Source organism: Echinococcus granulosus (genome assembly GCF_000524195.1).
Source record: "Echinococcus granulosus chromosome Unknown EG_S00056, whole genome shotgun sequence".
NCBI lineage: Eukaryota > Metazoa > Platyhelminthes > Cestoda > Cyclophyllidea > Taeniidae > Echinococcus > Echinococcus granulosus.
This window is the reverse complement of record NW_020170436.1, coordinates 394,222-414,227: the sequence shown is the minus strand read 5'-3', so window position 1 is coordinate 414,227 and position 20,006 is coordinate 394,222. Positions and strand designations below refer to the sequence as shown.

General features: G+C 45.1%; 2 protein-coding genes across 2 annotated transcripts in view; one reads left to right on the top strand and one right to left on the bottom strand. All coding sequences in view use genetic code 11, as the record gives it.

Moving 5' to 3' along the window:
• The window catches only part of EGR_06416 (putative kinase-interacting protein), a gene marked incomplete at both ends in the record, with an annotated part of 15,613 nt that extends 194 nt beyond the window's left edge, over nt 1–15,419 (top strand). Inside the window, 20 exons of the mRNA XM_024495665.1 lie at nt 1,497–1,921; nt 2,512–2,632; nt 3,136–3,295; nt 4,502–4,663; nt 4,839–4,989; nt 5,244–5,476; nt 5,652–5,937; nt 6,021–6,068; nt 7,518–7,695; nt 8,144–8,309; nt 9,033–9,313; nt 9,412–9,636; nt 9,951–10,196; nt 12,830–13,035; nt 13,383–13,734; nt 13,994–14,225; nt 14,300–14,475; nt 14,544–14,705; nt 14,783–14,871; nt 15,327–15,419. Of these exons, the coding sequence (XP_024349941.1) occupies nt 1,497–1,921; nt 2,512–2,632; nt 3,136–3,295; nt 4,502–4,663; nt 4,839–4,989; nt 5,244–5,476; nt 5,652–5,937; nt 6,021–6,068; nt 7,518–7,695; nt 8,144–8,309; nt 9,033–9,313; nt 9,412–9,636; nt 9,951–10,196; nt 12,830–13,035; nt 13,383–13,734; nt 13,994–14,225; nt 14,300–14,475; nt 14,544–14,705; nt 14,783–14,871; nt 15,327–15,419 (3,992 nt within the window). The remainder of the gene's footprint in view (nt 1–1,496; nt 1,922–2,511; nt 2,633–3,135; nt 3,296–4,501; nt 4,664–4,838; nt 4,990–5,243; nt 5,477–5,651; nt 5,938–6,020; nt 6,069–7,517; nt 7,696–8,143; nt 8,310–9,032; nt 9,314–9,411; nt 9,637–9,950; nt 10,197–12,829; nt 13,036–13,382; nt 13,735–13,993; nt 14,226–14,299; nt 14,476–14,543; nt 14,706–14,782; nt 14,872–15,326) is intronic.
• Nucleotides 15,420–17,497: 2,078 nt separating this feature from the next.
• On the bottom strand, nt 17,498–19,469 carry EGR_06415 (Ras-related protein Rab-39B; the record flags this gene model as incomplete). Its single annotated transcript, XM_024495664.1, has 4 exons — nt 17,498–17,614; nt 18,764–18,913; nt 18,951–19,131; nt 19,174–19,469. 4 exons carry the CDS (start codon nt 19,467–19,469, stop codon nt 17,498–17,500), a joined length of 744 nt encoding a protein of 247 aa, XP_024349940.1.
• Between the last annotated feature and the right edge of the window lie 537 nt (nt 19,470–20,006).

Below are 20,006 nucleotides of genomic sequence, written 5' to 3'. Positions count from 1 at the left end.
AAAAAATTCATTTCGATGAAATTTTATTAATTTTGTAACGCATTCCTCGTAACTAATCAAGTCAACTTATAAAGTGTAACTTTGTTGCTGTTTTGGCAGTTTACAACTTGTCTTTGTTATTTAGATTTTGATCTTATCGTGATTTGACTAGTAATTTATAACATTAACCTTTACTTGTTTGACTAGCCTGATTTATCATACGAGCGTCCCTGCCAATTGCCGCGCCACCCGACGTCTCCCCTCGATGCTATTGGTTCGTCTGTGATTTCCTCTTTTCTTTACGTTGTAAATTTCACACTTTCCAAATATTATGACTGTGGGCGTCACGCCTCGTTTACAAAGTGTTTTGGCCATTTGCAAACCGTAATTTTAATGCGATTTGAACGGATGCCTTACTAGTGTTAGGGCATTTGTATTATTTCTTTCTTCACACGTTTAATGCAGTGCAGAAATTTGCTGGTTTTCTTTTCCACACCTGGTGACACACGGCATTGTTTTCCCGTTACTGTTGTACTATTAGTGCTTACTTATTCGTTCGCGTATCAGCATTGGTATTTTTTCTTGCGCCTTGTCCAATTTTATGTGAAAATTTAAGTACAGTGATACATATCTAATGGGTTCCATTGTATGTTTTTTGTGAAGTGTGAGTGCGTCTACTGAGCTTCAAGGTAGAATCTACTACATTCACTCTACTTGGTGATCTATTGCCCACAAGATAGTCGTCTCATAGGGTCCCGCATTATGTTCACATGTGAGATATGCGCCTTGGACCAAAAAAATTCATTTTCTGAGGAAAAATCTTTGCATTCGGTTGTGTGTAAAAAGTAGGAAAGTAAAAATCCTTTCTCTTTTTCAACTTGGCACCATGTAATTCGGCCGTGATTACGTAAGTAGATCTCGTTAATCTGATCTCCAAGGTAAATTGGTTGTAAGATCTCCTGATTAGTTAGAAAATATCTAATCTCCAAAACCTACCTTTTCCCGAGGCGATAATTACAGTAAAGGAGGCGTAATCATCAAAAGTTTCAGAAGCAAAGAAGACTAGGTAATGTCTAACTTGTAATGAAGTTTCATATTCTCACTGTCACATAAAGTCATCCGGCGAGCCGTTTAGTATGTTTTTTTACTCTCTAAAAACGTTTCGATTTTCCTAACTGGTTTAATGAAGATTTATTTATGAAACCTTGGGAATCTTATCTGTTACAATTTGTTACTTGTAAGTTTGTTAGACCCAAAAAAGATTGTAGGTATGTATATTTTCGTAAAGATATGATGCCAACTTAATCCAACACCTTGGTAGATACTTTAAACACTGTCGGTCTAATCATATCACTCATATCCTTCATTATTTTTTGCCTTGGTCACACCTTCATGCATTTACGCCGGATCTATCCTTAACGGTTCCTCTTACCTCCTCCCCCCATCCATCCCGTATTCATCGGATTAGTTTACTAAGTCAGGACCTCCTCTCTATCGACCCTATTCCTTCTTTTTAGTGGGAACGTCTTTTGCCTACTACGCTAGCAACATTATTATGAGCACAGAACGAGCAGAGGAGGTGGTGGAGGCACCACAAGGGGACAAAATTGATAACGAGAGAGGCAGCTACAGCGACCTGCGTCTCCTCGCGTCTGCGGAGACGGCAGACCTGACAGATCTGTCGACAGAAGTGCAGGCCATAGCTCATCGCTTCAACGCCGAATTTGAGGCAGTGCTGGCTGCAGGTGAGGCGGATTCAGGTGCTGGAGCGGCAATCGTGCAGCGTCTTCTGCCCACTGTGGTTGCAGTGTTGGAGCAGTTGGACGAGTTCTACAAGGACCATGCCGCTTACAAGGCGGAGGTGATTCAACTTCGTGAGGAAACCACTTCCCTCTTCAGCCAACTGACCAAGGAAAAGGCTGCTCGCCGTGACACTGAAGACGTACGTCCGTTCTCCTTCCTGTTTCTTCTAGTCCAGTCACTTACCCTCGGAGGAGGGCGTCGTTTCAAGGCCAAACCAAATACTTTCTGAAGTGTCAGAATTATTTGTTTTATTGAATCGAGACCCTTTATTTACTTCTTTTCTGTTCAACCACCGTCCAATCTGATGTTTTTGCGTCAGCTTCGACCTGTACGCAATTCGTTGTTCATTTAATTGTCCATACATCTTAGGACCATCCATTCATTCATCAATGCATTCATCCAACCCGTATCCATCCATCCATCAATTCAACTCGTTATGTTTCCCCTATAACATCGCCTGACACCTTTTAAGGTCTGGAAAAGTACGTTTATTTATTAATCTCTTTGTAACCTGTAATTCATAATGTCCTGAAGGCAAATAATACGGATCACAAATGTCATCATCGCTCTTTAACACACCCTAGCAGGTTAGACGAAACACCGCAAATGCCTTTCCTGAAGAAAACACCTTTTAGCCTGAATTTTCAGCATTTTTTCTTACAGCTCAAGAGCTACTAATTGCTTATTGAAGGGATTTTTACACACCTCTTCTGTTTTCCTCCTTTGCAGCTGCTGATGCGAGTGGAGGATCAATTTGAGAGTGAACGCAAGATCTTGAATGAAGCTCTGGCGCAAAACGAGACGCAGATTCGACGCCTTGAAATCAAGTCAAAGAACGTCGGGGAACAGCGTGAGTTATCGTGGTCACAGGCAAGAGAAAGGGATTGAGGAGCAAATTAAATTCTGCTGCGCAGTTCTCCCATAAAACGTGCAACATTCAGGCCTTGAAATCAGTGGGCAGTGTTGCCAAAATCATTTTTTTTCTGTAATGAATAGATCATGTGAGCAAACCAGTGACATCTGGATTTGTTGTCGAGCTCGTCGTTATCGACCGCTGATAAAGACTAACTATAATTTGGGGACGACCGCTTAGCATTTGACCTGTGATACCCTTGGATGGATGCTTAAGCAGGTTTTGCCATCCAATGAGCTTAAAAGTGATAAACTTTTGCTGTCACTGAGGATCTACCATTGATAGGCACTTTGTAAATGGCTTTGAGGCGGTACTTTACTACTTTCAATTGCTTCACATAAAGTACTTTTCTGTTCATATGACAAAGAGTGGGTTAATTTAGAGGAGAATTTGATCAGCAGGTTGTCCTTTCTCTGTCTCTCTCTCTCTCTCTCTTGCAGTTGCACGCATGGAACAGAAGGAGCAAGAAATCTTTGAAGGAGAACTCCAAACTCCACGAGCGAATCAACGAGCTGTTACGATCGCATGCCGAGTTGAACGATTCCCTGAAACAGTCAGCTGCAATGCCAGTCTACTCAGTGATGAAGCGACGGGACTCAGGTGAGCTCAAGGGTGATTTACCTTTTTTTTGGGGGGGGGGGTGGGGGTTTTATGGAAGCCTCGCTTGTTTTATCAGACCTGCTTGAACAGGTCCCATTGAAATACATCTGACAAGGGATTGAAGTTGAGTAATTTGGACTTTGGAGTATTTTGTGATAAGAAAAATAACCTTTACAACAATATTCCCTTTCCTCCCTTTCTCTCTCTGCCTAGCTATCGTACGAGTGCCTGGAAATGCCTTCGACACAACAAGGTGAGTTCTTCTCGCGCTGACACCTTCGATGCCGACCAAATCTATCATACCCCTTGTGCGGAGTTCCCAATTTTCGGCTCCTTTTTAGTGCTGGAGTCGGTTTCGACGAGCTCTCCATGATCGAGAGCGACCCCAGTGCACTGGGTGATGAGGATCTAGGTAATTTTCTTCTCTCCACTAATCCCCGATTGGCCTTGAACTTTTTTGCTGTTGTGCTACCAATGTGGTGTCGGTGTTAACCTGATTGGTGATTTGGTGAGCCAATGGGGTTTCGAGTTGTGCATACATGTCGTTGATTGGTAGATCAGTTAATCGCTTCCCTTTATTAGCGCATCCTCTTTCTCGACATTGGGCTAGGACTCACTTAGAATAAAAATCCTTCGAAATGAAGTGGATAATGCGAATTGTTTCAATCTAGTCCTCAATAATTTGGAATGTATTGCATCGGAAATAGGTTTTAATGTTGTCGAGACTCTAGCTGCGTTTTGCATTATTGAAGCATGTACAATTTTCCTCTTTGCATGCCCCACCCCACTGCCGATTGGTTCTTCTACCCATTCTGGTGTTGATGATGCTGATTATACTGAATTGCTTCGATTCCGCATGCATACTGCCATCGGCTCCATCAATCATCCGCATCATCATCCCCTTCTTCTTCATGAAATCGCATCCAGATGATCTGAGTCAAGCGGTTGGTAATAACTCTGAATCCGAAGCCATCCATGATCTCGGTAGGTCTCAAGGAGTCAAAAGCACTAAGTCACCTATTTTCACCCTCAACTCCGTTTGCAATTCATTTTTAGACGGAATCCTATGTAAGGCACTCGACACGTTTCACTAATCATAGCCAAATATAATCACCCTAACGCGCACGTCTTTTGCATGTCTACACGTGCACATTTCACAGTTGTTCCTCACCTTCTTCCTCCACCCCTTTTCCTTCACACTTTCAGCTGGAATGCAGGGCGAGGTGAACAATCTGATTCGGGAGAACATGGAGCTAATGGAGACCAAGTGGGTTTTTTGACCACTTTGCCTTACACTTTATCCACATCTAGGAACGCGCTAAATGTTGTCAAGGACGATCTGCTCCTACAGAGGGATAGCCTGAAGGCGTAAGTCAACGCAATTTGTATCCATCCACGATTGTTTAAATAGACGAATGAGTATTTGGATGGATGGAACAACTGTTGGGCTGTTGGATGAATGAATAGCTTGGTAGATGAATGGATGGATTAGTGTACGTATCAATGACCAGATAGATGGCTAACCTCCTGTCCCTGTTTTCAGAGATAATCAGCTGTTGATGGAGGCGGTGAAGCAGCTGACGGAGAAACAGACCATGCTACAGCAGGAACTTGTCAACTCAGATCAGATGCTCACGACTGCACGAACTGAGATAGAGTCGTTGAAGGCTACTGTGGAGAAATTGAAGCGAGAGGTGAGTGAAAAGTTCACCTCGTTTTGGCTTTTCATGGACAGGTTTTGCTGTGGAATAGATATATACGAACTTGTAGTTTGGTTTCAGCTGACTTATTTTTATGCGGAATTTGTCGAGAATGCCGATTGGCGATCTCCCAGACTTCATTCTTTTTCTCAATTTTGATTAGTTGGAAGTGTCGGTTGTACACTGATGACAAATTTCCTTCTTCCTCATCTCCCCTCCCTTCTGCTTTTCTCTGTATCCACAAAAAGCTCTCCACCAAGGGCTTCACCAAGGCGGAGATGATGCGCATCATCACCGACCGCAACTACTACAAGGAACGATTCATCGAGCTACGTGATGCAATCAAACTCATGGAGATGATTAGAGCGGGCCAGCGTGGCCATCCAGACTTGCTGGATGACTTGCCACCCACTGTCACCGACGTGCAGGTGCATCAGAACGCCTCACCGCATCATCAGTTAAAAAGTGTTTTTGCTAGGATGTGAGTCGGTTTGCTCCTTGGCTCAAGATAAGACAGCCAGGCCTTGAGTTACGCCTACCTTCCACTTCAGCATGAATCTTATATCTCTTCCTCGCTTGGACTTCGGGTTGGATGCTATGACTCTCCCCGATGTGTAAGTCTTTCTTTGCTCGAGGCAAACGCCTTCCTGTTGCAGAGACGACTTGGAAAGGCGGCACGAGGACGGCCCCGATGCTAAGCCAGTGGCAACAACATCAGGTGGCGGTGCTGCTTCCCGCACCTTCCAGTCACAGCAGTGGATCAAGATCTACCAGTCTCCGACCACTGGGCTCACCTTTGGTTGGATCCGTGGGTTCGGACGTGTGCGACAGGGTAAGGCCGAGTTGTCCACGACCAAGAATCCCACCTCCCTCTTCAGCCCCGTCGCTCATCCTGTACCCAAGAAGTGCCGCAGCATTGGACGCTCCACGCTACGAATTGAAGTGCGTTTTGCTATTTTGGTCAGCACTGCTAGATTTTTTTTTCAAGAAATTCAAATTTCAACTCATTTTAATTATTATTTTAGTTGACTGCTGCCCTGTCAGTAGCAGCTCCACTAGAAGGAAAGTGCGCGGTAAGTTTTTTTCGCAAAGAAATCTGATTAATTTATGCAAAAGTGCTACTCAAAGTGGCTAACTTGGGTCGTAAGATTCGATTTTCCTATTGGTCAATTACTGCCCAATGGAAAATCGATGTGGCGGTGAAATAGCCAATCACTTTTGTGTGAGGACCTAACATAATATTTTTAGTCACAAAGAGATAATTTTCAAGTTTAATTGCTGCAGAATTTGCTTCTTTTTGTGTTTCTTTCAGTTTTGTGACTAATTGTCGCACCAAACTGCATATTGCATAAATTTCATCTAATACTAAGAATCCAACAGTTATCAGCTTTTGGGGCTTAGTTTTCTTTGGTTTGGCTTTGTTGGGGGATGTCCGAAATCCCCAAAACATTCCTGTTTCGATTTTAGAGAAGCTTTAATTTCCATTGACTCACTTTCAAGAATTCTAGAATGTTGCACTCTCGTCCTATTCCTCTTGATTGGCTGATTTTAAGCCCACTGCTACTCACAATAAGGCCAAGGCGAATCGGATGCTCCAGCTATGCGAGACCAATACCGTCGAATGTGTCCAGTTTCGTTCAGTAGTCATCGGCCTTTCGCGTACCCATAGGAGCATGCCGAGATCCACGCTCTCATCCACAAACCCCAGTTTGCGGATGAAAGGGGTTTAGTAGTACAGACGATGGATTTATTTAAAGTGGAATAGGTGTACCTACCTGACGATATGGTTGGAACCTTTTACAGTAGCTGTCGAGACTCTGGTTCAACGGATTAGAGGATTGCGCAATCACGACCAGTAATCATGTATCTGACACTTAAAAAGGTTAATCCGTTTATTTCGGTGATAATAGTCAAAGGCTTTTCCTACTTCCACTATACATACCTTTCACTAGTAAGTCTATTCACCGAATCTATGGTACTATCACCGTCGATTCATTCTACAATTACACACTCTCCCGAGTTTTTTCCTCAGGAGTTTCGGGAAGGATCCAAACGGGGCCAAGGCGCGGTCACTATTGAAGACGGCCGTCTTTGAAGTTGCCTTGTATTTTAGCTCCGAGAGACTCCACAAAACATCCAGTGCTACGTCAGTGACATGAAAATGTTGGAGATACAACTCTTTTCGGTATTTTGAGAGGACCATTATCCACAGGAACCCACTAATGAGGTGGTTATTGCCACCTTTTTTTTGGAGGTTTACTGGCAAAATTACAATGGTGGAGGGTTTCCCTCCACTACAACGGTAGTTGTAGTGGAGATTTTTACACCTACGCATATGCGACCCACTCCACGGTTTAATCGCCCAAGTGATCAGCTGACAAGACACGAGTGACGTTAGAAACCTTTTGATGTGTCTCGTGAAGTCAAAAGTCGGAAGAAGTGTTTCTCTATTACTCATCATGGCGCGAACCACCTGAAAAGCTGATCAAATGCAGATGCAGATTCTACGCCGTGCCTTTTAGCAACATCTTTGGCTCATTGGTCGAGGCGCGGCGTCAGAAGCGGTGTCAGGAAAGAAGAAGCTGAAAAATGTCGGCAAATTGTACATCTTTGATCCGCTTCAACTGACCGATGCGTTGGTGAGCATGGACCTCGATGACGACTTTCTACCCATCTCTGCGGGTCTCTTCTCCGTGGCAGGTGGGCTGTGGAACGCTGTGCTGATATCGTTGCCAAACTTTGAGCTTGTTTGTTGACAATTCCGTATCCATCCATCCCGTCTCCCTCCACTTTTACTTTGGTTGTAGACGTCGAAAGTGTCTCGATTTTTGGTAGGCCTTTTTACTGCCCTGGTCGACTTATTTTAGGTGCCGAGAGCTCTTCACCGCTGGCGAAAAGTGGACGCTTCGTGGTGCGGGATTTCAGGATTCTTTCCAACTCTAAAACACCAGTTGGTGAGTTGTCTCCACACCGCGCTGTTTGAATATTTTGTTTTTTTTTTTGTCGATTTGACACACTAGAATGGAGGCATCTCGATAAAGGGGGTTTCGTTTTTATTTTGATCTACCTCCGAGGTCCACCTGCACTGCAATGCATTCAAACCCAGTGAACCTTTATGTCTTACTGCGGAAGTCACCTTCCATTGCAGAGCCGCTGAACGACTACCGCGTTTTGATTGCTGCTTCAGATGGTCGTTTCCTCGTCTGCGCGACTACCAGCAATCCTGATGCCATCTCCAAGGAAGACGCCTGGAGGGTGACCCTCCTCTCCACCTTCAAAATGGCCAATCCGGGTGAAGCAGCCACTACAATTGTGTAAGTTAGTGGCGCTAGCAATTCATAGTGCGGATTGGTCTTACCTCCTGTCTAGCAAGCTATATTCTCGTGGTATTCTGTGGAATGTGATGACCATGACCTTTTCACTCCTTAGCTCCCTCAACCACCGTATCTGCCTGGGAGTTCTTAACTCCGCCGGATCCAACCAATTGGTCACCATAAAGTGGCATCTCGACTCGGGCACAGTGCCTGACAACGATATCGAGTTGAATCGGGTGCTACGGGCAACAGCTCTCTGCTTGCCAAGCGATTCCACGGCTCCCAGCGGACCTATCCTTATCTCTCCCATCTTTGGACGCGCCTTCTGTTGCCTTGGCACTGCGGGTGGGGGTGCTCTGCATCGATTTGACATCAATGCTGATGCATTTGTCGCTCAGTGAGTGTCTGGTGGTTTTTGATCTTCCCAGTGGAAATATGGATTTGTGAATCTCGTCTGGATGAGTTTTGCAGAATAATTTGAAGATGGGGCTTTAATGTGGAGGTCCTTTATGCTGCTGGCGAGGTTGCACAAGGATGACATCCATTTAAGGTGACCTTGACCTTATAGTGATCAGTAGTACACACAAAGTGGATCTCCACGTCATTATTAGTAGGTGATGAGAAGAGTGTGGAAGTCGAGAAACGTTCTTAAACTTTTGAATAGTTGCCGATACTAGTGCTGCACTCTTTAGGTGTAAGACAGCCTCCCTCCTTTTTTCCTAGCCTGGCGCTCCCCTCGCAGACGCCTTGTCTCCACGCCATCGCTGTCGGCGACGAAGAGGCAACATCGTCGGCTGAGACCTCGGCTTCAACTTCTCGGCGGCTAATTTGGCTGGCGGTGTCAGGCCAAAGTCCGCCAACACCGACGATACAGCAGCGCGGCAGTGTGGAGGGCGCGGAGGGTGTGTACCTCGGACCGCTCTCGCGACTCCTCTCGGTGTGTGCGGAGAAGCACATCTTCCTGCATAAAATCGACCTCACTAGTGTCCTTACCTCCATGATAGGTGGGTCCGCCTATTTGACTTCTTGTCTGTTTCCTTTTTTTCCTCTGTTTTCCTGTCTCACTGATTGACTGGATTCACCATTGAAATTTCCCTTGAAGGCAATGAAGGTGCCTTATGCTTCTTTAAACCTCAGCGAAATCCAGCTGCCATCCCAAAGGTAGATAATGATCACAGCATCTACGTTCTTGTTGTAGACACAACCGGTGTGCTGGATCCAGTGGACCTGACGGTCTCGCGTCTCCTTGTGCAGGGCAATGAGTGCATCTGGTTTGCCACACGCTGCGGTCTCATCGGCCGCTTTTTCATAGCCTTTCTCCTTAACGGTAAGTGCGTGTGCACACACTTCTTCGACCAAGCCTTTCTATTCGTTTCCTATCAACCTCTCCATTCAAAATGGGCCCAGCTCATCCTTCCTGGTCATGGTCCATCCTCATCCAACCATCCCATATCCACCATCCACCCATCTATCCTTACAGGAGGTCTCCTTAGAAGGATCGACAAGTACAGCCTGAATCTTAGTAACAGTAAAAGGTGTCGTGTATTTTCCATCTTACGGCAATCAGTTTGGTGCCCAAGATATTTTCCACATTTCTGTGTTAATAAAGGCCATGATGTGTTAAACTGTCTCCTTTCTCAGATGCAGCAGACGGTTCACCAACAGAGGTGCTTAGCCAGGACGCCATATCCCTCAGCTGTCATGGCTATAGGCGCCCCATCTCCGCACTGTTAGCCATCCGAAGTACGGACCCGAGTAACCCTTTCATCGAGGCGTTCCTGTTATTCCAATTGAACCCACATCCAATTGTGTCTTGTAGATCAGGTGGAGGGAAAGGAGAAGGACGCCACCACGTCAACAAATCAGGCGTCGTTCCTGGTGGTTGCCGTGGGTCACGACTATGCGTATTTGCAGACCTCTTCACTCACCCCTCGAGTTTGCACTACTAAATCTCCTCTCGTTACTGGTGTGTCTACTTATTTTCAACAAGTAGCGTATCAGTGAACTTTAAAGCCGTCATCATACCACTTAAATGTTTTAAGGAGTTTGGCACAGCATCTAAACTTATCGAGCATAGAGAACTATTTTGCTTGCCAATCAGATCAGCTTATGTTAAATGAATAAAAATGCGAGTTTTATATCCGTAGAAATATGCTAAAGAGCAAATGCACTCATTTCTTTATCAGTAATAAAGTAAGTGTGAACAATTTCAGCGGTGAATCAACGCTTTCAGAGCTCTCCTGGTGCGCACGCTATTGTTTGGAGTGTCTCCATGTAACTGTAATAGAGTCATTAGCTTGCGAAAGAGAAGGGAATGGGGTTGATTTACTCACCCCTTTATTTTACTTTGCCTCCCCCCTTGGTTTTAACTTAAACTCTTTCCCAAACTTTCGGTTCCGGTACTTTTTCGCACGCCCCCTTTTATTTTTGTTGTATTTGTTGCGTCTTCATGATCATTCTTCTCCGACTAAGCCTGTCTACCTAACTCAGTTTTGACCATGCCACCTAAGCCTGTAACCCCTCATCTTTTACTGGATGGGCTTTCGAACTGATTTACCATTTCGAAAACGAGACTTAAGTAAAGTGTAACGAAGTGAAATGCTTTGTTCGGAACAAGTGGAAAGGTGTACTTTACTTTAAGATTATTATTTGCGGCTTAGCTAACACGAATGTTACCCTTCCCTCGCTTTGGAATATCCGTAGGGTACGGGGACTGCGCGTCTGGTATAAGACCACTCATGCTGCAAAGAATTCTGTAAGAGCATCTTTTTGTTGAAGAGGTTAGGTGCGTGGTAAAGCACAACAGTGTGTGTATTTCCTCCATGCGTCATGTTCTTAGCCTCCCAGCCGCTCTAGTCGCAAACATTATGCGTTTCCATCGCTGCAAATAAAATTCGCACCACTTTAAAAAATTGGGGTGCCTAAAAGTATCTCTGCCCAAAAATGATAAACCACTTAGTGGGGCGAAGATGGGGGATAAGGAAGTAGCAGTAATGGAATGCCTAACTAGTGATAAGAGATAGTGGCTTGTGTTTTGCCGAAAGCAATAAATAAATATCACAAAACACGGCGAGTAAGCTGAGAAATGGGTCTTTGTGTAAGCTCATTGCCAAAAATTTTGCGATCAGGCATTGTGCTTAAGAGGAAGTTTGGCAACCCAGGCACTTTTGTCTACACAGGCTGTAAATTTGCTCAACAGCATGACAACCAGGATATGGTGATGGTAGCATAGCGGTTTTCCAAGTTAGTAACATCTGTCATTTGATTGTACATTGGCTTGTCATGACTTAAAAAAACATATATATAAAAACCTATATATCTTCTATTACTGCGACCATATTAGCAATTCCTGTAAGCTATTTTAAGAACAAGCAGCAGAAAATAATCATGTTACATATACGCCTCCTGTAGATGTACATTAAATTTGATTATTTAGAGCTGATCTAAAAAAAGTAGTATTTAATACAACAAACAAAATTTGCAACAAATGTTGAAACGTGCTTCTACCATAAAGGCGAAAATATTCTCGGCCTTCGTTTTAATTTGTGCTTGACAAGCGGCGTTCTTTGAACCTTCCTGTTTCTTCATTTCGCTTAATTGTTGCGTGTGTAGGACAAAGTGCTTCATTCATTTTTGCGTCTTAAATAAAAGATGTCGTACCTTTTAAACTCCTAGTTGAAGTATTGTTCTATGAATACCTTTTATTGGCAATTTGAATATGTGTGTGAATGTGTTCTATTTCGCTTATGGGATGCTCCAGGCACTATTTACGCACTTTAATCTCTATTGGAGATTATTGACTTTATTCAACCGTCTTTTTAGCAATTTTGCTTCAGTTAGAAATATTTGGTAATGTCAGGGAATGTTACTTTGCCTGACGGCCGACTAGTTGACTCGTTGAAAGTTGTGGAGCTTAAGAAGGAACTGGAAGTTCTTGGTTTGGATAAAAATGGGCTTAAAAAGGATCTCGTGCGACGTCTTTCAGCGGTAACATACTTTTGTGGTTGTATTTTCTTTTATAAGTGCTGTCTGATTATCAATCCTCGTTTGTTTATTTTCCATAGGCGCTCTCAGATTCTGTAACTTCTCAGCCTTCGTCAGAAGTGGAACTCGGCGAGAAGTAACCTAACAGTGTCCTACTAATTGACTTTTCTGTTCTTCAGATTTTAAATGCCCACCTTCCTCTGTTTTAGGGTCCCAGATGAAATGGTATGCTACTCGTTGTTCCCAACTGGGTGTTCATCGTTTCTCATCGTCTATGCATCCCTTGAGTGTTAATTCTTTGGATTTAGGGCTCCAGTGAGGTAGAAAGTGAAAAGGAATCTTATAAATTTGATGCAAAGTCGGGTAAACTACTACCATTTTCATTTATTCCTAAAATACCCATACGCTACTGTACTTTCCTGTTTTTTGTTGCCAGATCAACCATCGGAATCTGATACGGACCAGGGTGAGGTTATTACTTCTTTGAACCGTGTAGACAATTAATTTTATGTCGGACCAAGTCTTTTTATATTTAGAGCCACCTTTAGAACCCGATACTAATCCGAGTAAGCTGATCCCCACTCTATATCTAAAAACTACTCTCGCATTTGGTGACAAAGTATTTTCTCTAAAAGCGGAAGAATTGGTGGGAAACATTGGGGGCGTCAGTGAATCGAAAGCCTCAGTCGATGATGCAGCCCGTTCTCCAGAGAAGGTCGATCAGGTTGAACAGGCAATCAAGGTACTTGAACCAGTCTTTCCCATTAACTCTTTCACTTATCCTGAGCCCTAGAAATGCCTTGAAAGGTGAACTCCCGATATATACAGCATTTCCCTTCCCGTTTTTATTAATATTTTCTTCGGAAGCCGGTTTTCCTAAGATGTCAATGTTTGTTAAATTCTCTGCAACTTATTCCGTTAGCAATTCAATAGCTCGGTATGAATCGAATATGATAGGAATTACTGATCCCTTCCCGTGAACCGTAACGGCATCTGCAGCTTCCTCACTGCTGTTAATCCTCATGAGGTAATTGATAGTTTCTAATTCGAACCGCCGCCTAATCCCATTTTTCCCATTTCCTCTATCAGATGCCAACCCAGGAGAAGGTGGAACCTCCAATTCAAACGGAAGTTGCAGCTCCACAATCTGAGATCACGAAGTCTCCGATAGCCCAAGACCACACTCGTGGAAATTCACCACCAATTGTTGAAGTCAGTGTTCAACTGCACGAGGAAGAGGAGGACTACGGGGATGAGGAAGAGGAGGAGAAAGTGGAAAACACCCGAAAGGAGGAAGGGGTGGAAAAGCTTGTAATTGCGGTAAATGCGACCCCCAAAACTTCCCCCCCGGAAGGTAGTGATGGTGAAAACTCCGCCTTCAGAAAACCGGCTCCCCCTCCGCCGCCTTCTAATCCTTCTGTTCCGGCTCCAGTGAGGAAGGGTGAGTATCTCGAAGTATCTTATAATTACGTTTCCGTTCGTGACAGGGACTAGCTCTCTCCCTTTCTCATCACCTTTCATACAACCACGTACTGCGGACCTGAAAAGATAAATCCTTCTACAGCCTTATTTGTGAAAGACTTATTCTTCCATTCCAACATGAACACAACATATTGCTCCATTTGGAGGCATTTTAGATTATTCATGCATATTCCTGAGCAAGGAGGTTAGTTTATTACCATTTTTTTTCCTTTTCACAGAGACTCGCGCAGTCGGTTTCACCGTGGAAGCCCCGGAACGCGTGAACTCTGCAGTGGAGGCCAAATGTCCTCCCTCGAGCCTTGTCTACATCCGGTGTCTCGTGCGTCCCTTCACCGCCGCTCAACTGTCCACCATGCTGGAGACACACTTCGGCCGTGCCTCTGAGCTCTGGCTCGATCGTATCAAGTCAACCGCTGTCGCCCGTTTCTCCAACGAGGAGGTGGCTACTAGGTGAGTGAGGTTCCCACGTGACAAACCGTCCCCGAAAGATCTGTTCTGCAACTTCATTTGGACTTCTCCTCCAGGTGTCGTGAGGGGCTGGATGGTTGTCGATGGCCCTCCATCAACCCGCGCATTCTTCAGTGCGAATTCGCCTCAGAAGCCCTCCTCGCTTGGCTCAAAGAACATGGCGAGGCGGGTGACAAGCCTCCGCCTAGACATCTCCTCGGCGGCAGTAGTGCTGCCAGTGCTGCTTCCACGAGTAAATTTCAATGATTGGTGTAATGCAGTGAACCGCTTTCCCAACTTTTCTTTTTTGTGCTCTTACAGATGAAACCAACGACAGCAGCGTGGAAAGAAAACGTCCGGAAAAGTCGATGGACGACACCGAGACCATGGGTGGCGCGAAGAGACGTAGGTTGCATGGTATCGAGGGTGTAACGAAGGCGACGGAGAAGGAGGTAGAAGGGCGGGGCAAACGCGATACGAGAGGTACACCTCTGTCCTTCCTGCCTACCCTAGACCTTGTGACAACCTGATAGAGGTATTAACCCACTTTGCCTTTGTAGGCGAGGAGTCCTCAAAGTCGCTGGACGATCTTTTCAAAAAGACTGAGGCGACCCCAAGTGTCTATTGGCTGCCCCTCACCGATGAAGCGGTAGGTTGGGAGCTCTTGAATTCCCAGAACCGTCTTAAATTCACCCCTCATGGAATATATCAACTAGTTGAGGGTCCATTGAACTTAGGTCTGCTGTTCATCCAAAATTATGAGCCTGGCAAGTGTGACGCACTTTGCTTACCCCCTAGGCGGCAGCACAATTGAAGGCGCGCAAACAGACGTATTTGGCGGAGAGCACACGCCGTCCAGTGCCCAAACGCAATGTGGAGGAGCGAAGACGCGAAAATCGGAGCCCCTTTACCGAAGAATTCGGGAATGGACCCTCTTCCAACTCTGTCTCGAATCCTTTACTCCCTCCTAACGCTTCGGCCAGGGAGAAGAGACCACGAGAGAGGGTGAGTCAATGGCATTTCTGGAGGCCTTAGTGAGGACTTGGGAGCGATCCAGTAGAAGGGTTAGAGCATTTTGAATCCACTTACTCTCAGCGATTTCAGAAATGGCTTCTACCCTTTTTATCTGTTCAAACAGACCCCATCGCCAGGGAACAAGCGTGTGATCCGCGAAAGACGTCGTTCTCCCTCGCCTAGACGACCGCGTTATGCCAATAGAACACCCTCACCCCGTTTTGGAGGGTCCTCTTTTGCTGCCTCCACCACCACCGCCGCTACTGCAGCTGATTCGCGACACCCACCTCCACCGTCGCCCCAGTCAAACTACCGCCGACGCACGCCATTGCGTCGATGAACAGGGATGGAGGCGGAGTCAGCGGTTTTCAACCGTCTCCACTGATCCCTTACCTTACCGCCTACCATCTTTGTGTGTGTAATCAATTTAAAATGAGGTGTTTTTATCCGCTTCCTATTGGGACTTCTGCATTTCAAGACTTGGAAGCCAGGAGCTGTTTTGTGCAGATGTTCTGCAAGGTGATGGTGGAGAGATGTAACAGACACCTTTGGCTCCGTTCTCAACTCTCCCTCAGGTTTTTTCATCCTCTAAGATTGTCGATATGGAACAAGGAGTTCATTGTCTCCTCTGGTTGCCTTGTGGAGGATGGAAAATCGGCTGGTCGTGAAGGTGCATAATGGAATGGATAGCCTAGACGCAGTACAGCGAGACGATCTGGTAAACTTTCTTGGGGTGGTTTTTAGGTCCGAAAATTCCTGGAATTCACCGCCCTTCATCGCGCAACCGCGAGGTTTGAGGTCGACATGTCGTCGTCCAATGTGGTAGGTTATTCAATTCCCACCGCTTGAAAGGTGCGTTGCAAGAAGAACTACCTGTTGCTTTGAGACGTGAGGTGAGTAATCATCTAGAAGATGAGGAGCACAACACCTGGCAGATGGATGTAACTGAAATGCGTCGCCTGGGAGACGTCGTAGCTCCGCCTTTGCAAGTGCTGGTTCGCACCCCTTGATCGTCGTTCGTTTTCAAGGCGATGCTGTCAAGTCATTTGCTGGTGTCGTCGTCGTCGTTCTTCGAGACAATGCTTAAATTCACCGTCAAGGGGAGGTAATCCTTCCGGAAGGTGAATGGTGTGGCGATTGACAGTTCGCATGGGAGGTAGCAACTGTGAGATGTGGCTGGACCACCACGAAGTCGTGAGGTCGGAAGCGGGAGTGTAGCGAATCATCTGGCGTTCTAGTTGGTTGGAAGGTGAAGACAGGTTCGTGGCTATCCTCCTTTCCCATTCATTGTCTCAGTTGAAACAAACGGTTATTTGTGAATTGAAACGTCAGTGACCAAAGCGGAGGCTTAGTTGACAGGAGATAATCACATACCGCCTGCAAAGTAGAGCCGAGGTGACACGGTGACACTTAACGGGGCGCTGGTTGTCAACGTCAGAGCAGAAGCAGATAGTGGCTGTCTGACGGAGTCACTGTTACCATCATTCACCTGCCAGACGTTTTAATATCACACAAAGGCTAGATTTCCCAGTCCTAGGTAAATCCACATCATCGTAGCCGCACCTTCCGGTTTTGACCGGCAATTCACAAGTTCCTGGTCCTTTAGAGAGATTTTGTGTAGGGCGGAACGGCTGGATGGATAAACTAGAGCTTCCCGCTGCTTTTCGTCAACAATTTGCCTTCTCAGCGGAACGAAACGTCAACGAAGGATGCAGTTAGTGGGAATGCATCTGACGGTTCCAGGCGTGATGCAAACTGCCTCTGCTAGTCTCTCAGCCTTCCTATGAGACCCGCGACGAAGACCCTCCCCAGGACCATAGGAGCTAACCCAATGGAAGGCCCTTCCAACGACAAGACCTAATCGCTACTTAAAGAGTGGCAGTAGAACGCTCTCTGACCAATCTTTAGTCGAGACAATGACACGAACTGCTACGGCCTCACTTTTGGCAACAGCACAAGTGGGGAGGGGAAGAAGAAAAAAGTACTTTTAAAGTTCAAACTTTCTCCCAACCGCGGTGGAGAAAGTGGCACCGATACCATCAACAATGACATTAGCTGGAATCACAGATCACTGCCATTCATAATCAGCAAGTCTTTTTTGAAGAGTAAATAATAATTGTGCTTTCAGGTGCATGAAAGACTAAAATGAGAAAAGAGATGAAAGCAGATGGAAAGAGCAAGCAGGAACAAATTTACAAGTGACAATTTCCGGCAGACAACTCAATGCCAGGAGAGGTAATTGAGGCGGAGTTGAACGCGGCCTAGCAGCATGACGATGAAGGCGGTCTGTCGTCAACCAGCGTTACTCGTGTTCTGCTCGCTTGGGTAGGCATATCGTAGCCCTCCTTGATACCATCCCATCCGCTCACAGTTCCCAGCTACAAGGGGAAGGCAAATCACAGTGTATGCGCCCTTTGTCATCACCGTCTTCCACTAGGAACGGTTGGAGCAGTACCGATGACCACGAGCGGTGAGCATGATCCCAGCTACAAGGTAAACTGGTGTGTATGACCCGGAGTAGGGTCGACCAATATTCCTGGTGGGGTGTGAGATCCCGTCACCTCAAAATGATCGATGGAAAGGTGAATTAGGTGGCCACGCAGAGAACAACGAAGATAAGAAAGTATTCTTGAGACGGCAGCTAAAGAAATGCGCACTGCTCACGGAAAAGGAGTGGAAAATCAGGCGCTTTCAACTACATGACGCCAACCACAAAATGAAAGCTAACTGCTTTAAGTGGCAAAGTGATGAATGATGAAAAGTTGATGAATTCATTCAAGCACAAGCAAGGAGGGGAAACACTTCAGAGCTGTAAAGTCAGGTTGATTCAAGAAAAAAGTGCAAGGTCACAATGATGCGCTCTCAATGTTAGAACCGCGTAGTTAAACGGGGGAAATTGGAGATGAGATTATACAAATTTTAAGGCACGGTCTTATTTCAAAGGCCAAATCTATAGACTAGGTGAAGTGGTAGATGAAACCAAGAAGGATGAACGTCTAGCGGTTACAAAAGACCGGGATTTTCACAACCTCCATATGACATGTCAAAAACGGCAGATAGAGACGCTTTTGGGGAACTAAATGAGCCAATAATGGAAGAAATAACAATATTGGGGCATAAATGGATTAAACGGAACTTTTATTAAGTTACAATGGCGAAGGGAAACTGTGAGAGCCAACCGGTGAGCCTTCAGAATGGAATAACGGATAACTACTCCAAGAGGGGGGCATGAGGTACCGAAACAAACCGCAAGAACTGAGAGAGTAATGAAGGAGGGAGCAAATTGCTCTGACTTCCAAATTGGTGACATAAGGAATCTATAAATAAAAAATGACTTAAAGGACGAAGAATCTGAAGGATTACGCTTTATTCCTTCATGGCGGTGAATAAGAAATAGACTATACCAACACATTATTAAGACGTCAGAGAAAAAAACAGGCACGGTTATTCACAAGAGCTATTGTGCTTTCGTGGTAAGTTAAAAATCCCCAAGTTGAACTAAATTCAAGATGAATACAGGAACTTACATTCCTAAACGCCCCGGCCTGCATCTGTTGATAGACGGCTTCCGTGAGGGATTTGAACGCCACTTCAACGTTGTGACCTTGCAAAGCTGAGGTTTCAATATAGGGAATTCCAAGACTCTGAGCCAGAGCCTCTGCTTCCGACCTTGCCACCTAAGGAAATGACCAAGATAAAATGAACTCAGCCCACCTCTCGATGGCTCTCCAGATCTGACTTTTGTCCACAGAGAAGGAACATGGGGGATTGACATTTCATGTTAGTTGCAGCGTCCTCGTACCAACCCATAATGTGTTCAAATGAGGTGCGATTGGTGATGTCAAAAATCAAGAGAGCACCCACAGCATTGCGGTAGTATGATCGAGCGATTGATCTGAAAATTTCGAGTAGTGGAGCGAAAAAAATTTCAAATTACTTAAACTTCTCCTGACCAGCCGTATCCCAGAGGCGAAGCTTAATCACTATACCATTGGAAAGCACTACATTACGTGTGGAGAAATCAACACCCACAGTGGGCTCAGCTAAGGAGGATAGTTTACCCTCGCAAAAGTACTGAAGGAGGGACGATTTCCCGACAGTACTATCACCGATTAAAATAAAACGGAACTGATAACTGAATGAGGAGCCCGTCATCGGTACGAGACCAGAAGAGCCAAGGCTTTCATATGGAGCAACAAAGGCAGGAAAAACTCCTTTGCGCATTTGAAGCATTAAAACATTAAACATTTTCTAGCAAATTATAATGACGTGCTAAGTTAGCTAAATCGTAACTAAGAGTATTTGTGCCAAAGAAGCTTATTAGCTTCCAAAAATGAAGTTACAGCCATGCGATTAGGTAAATAAATGAAACTTCCACTGCTAATTCAAGCCTTTGGTTTTGTTTCAAAGGTTACTAAAGTTTTTTAAAACATGATTTAAATAAATTGTAGGATAGCTTCATTGGCTTAATCTTCTTTGAGATTAAGGCGATTATGAGTAGCCGAAAAATACCCATTAAGGCATTCTGCTTTTACTACGAAATTTGTTGATAGCCTACCTTATAGCATTCAAATTTAATGTTATTAGCCTTAACTTTGTCATGTTCTGTTGCGGTCTCAGTATAGACCCAGGGACACAGGATAGTACCCATTGAGGCATATATGACCTGATAACGTTCAGCAAACAACTCAATTCAAATAGTTCTGTAGCTGCGTGACAAATTCCATAACAATGTACTTAAAGAAGATAACGCTGATCGAACACTTTTTG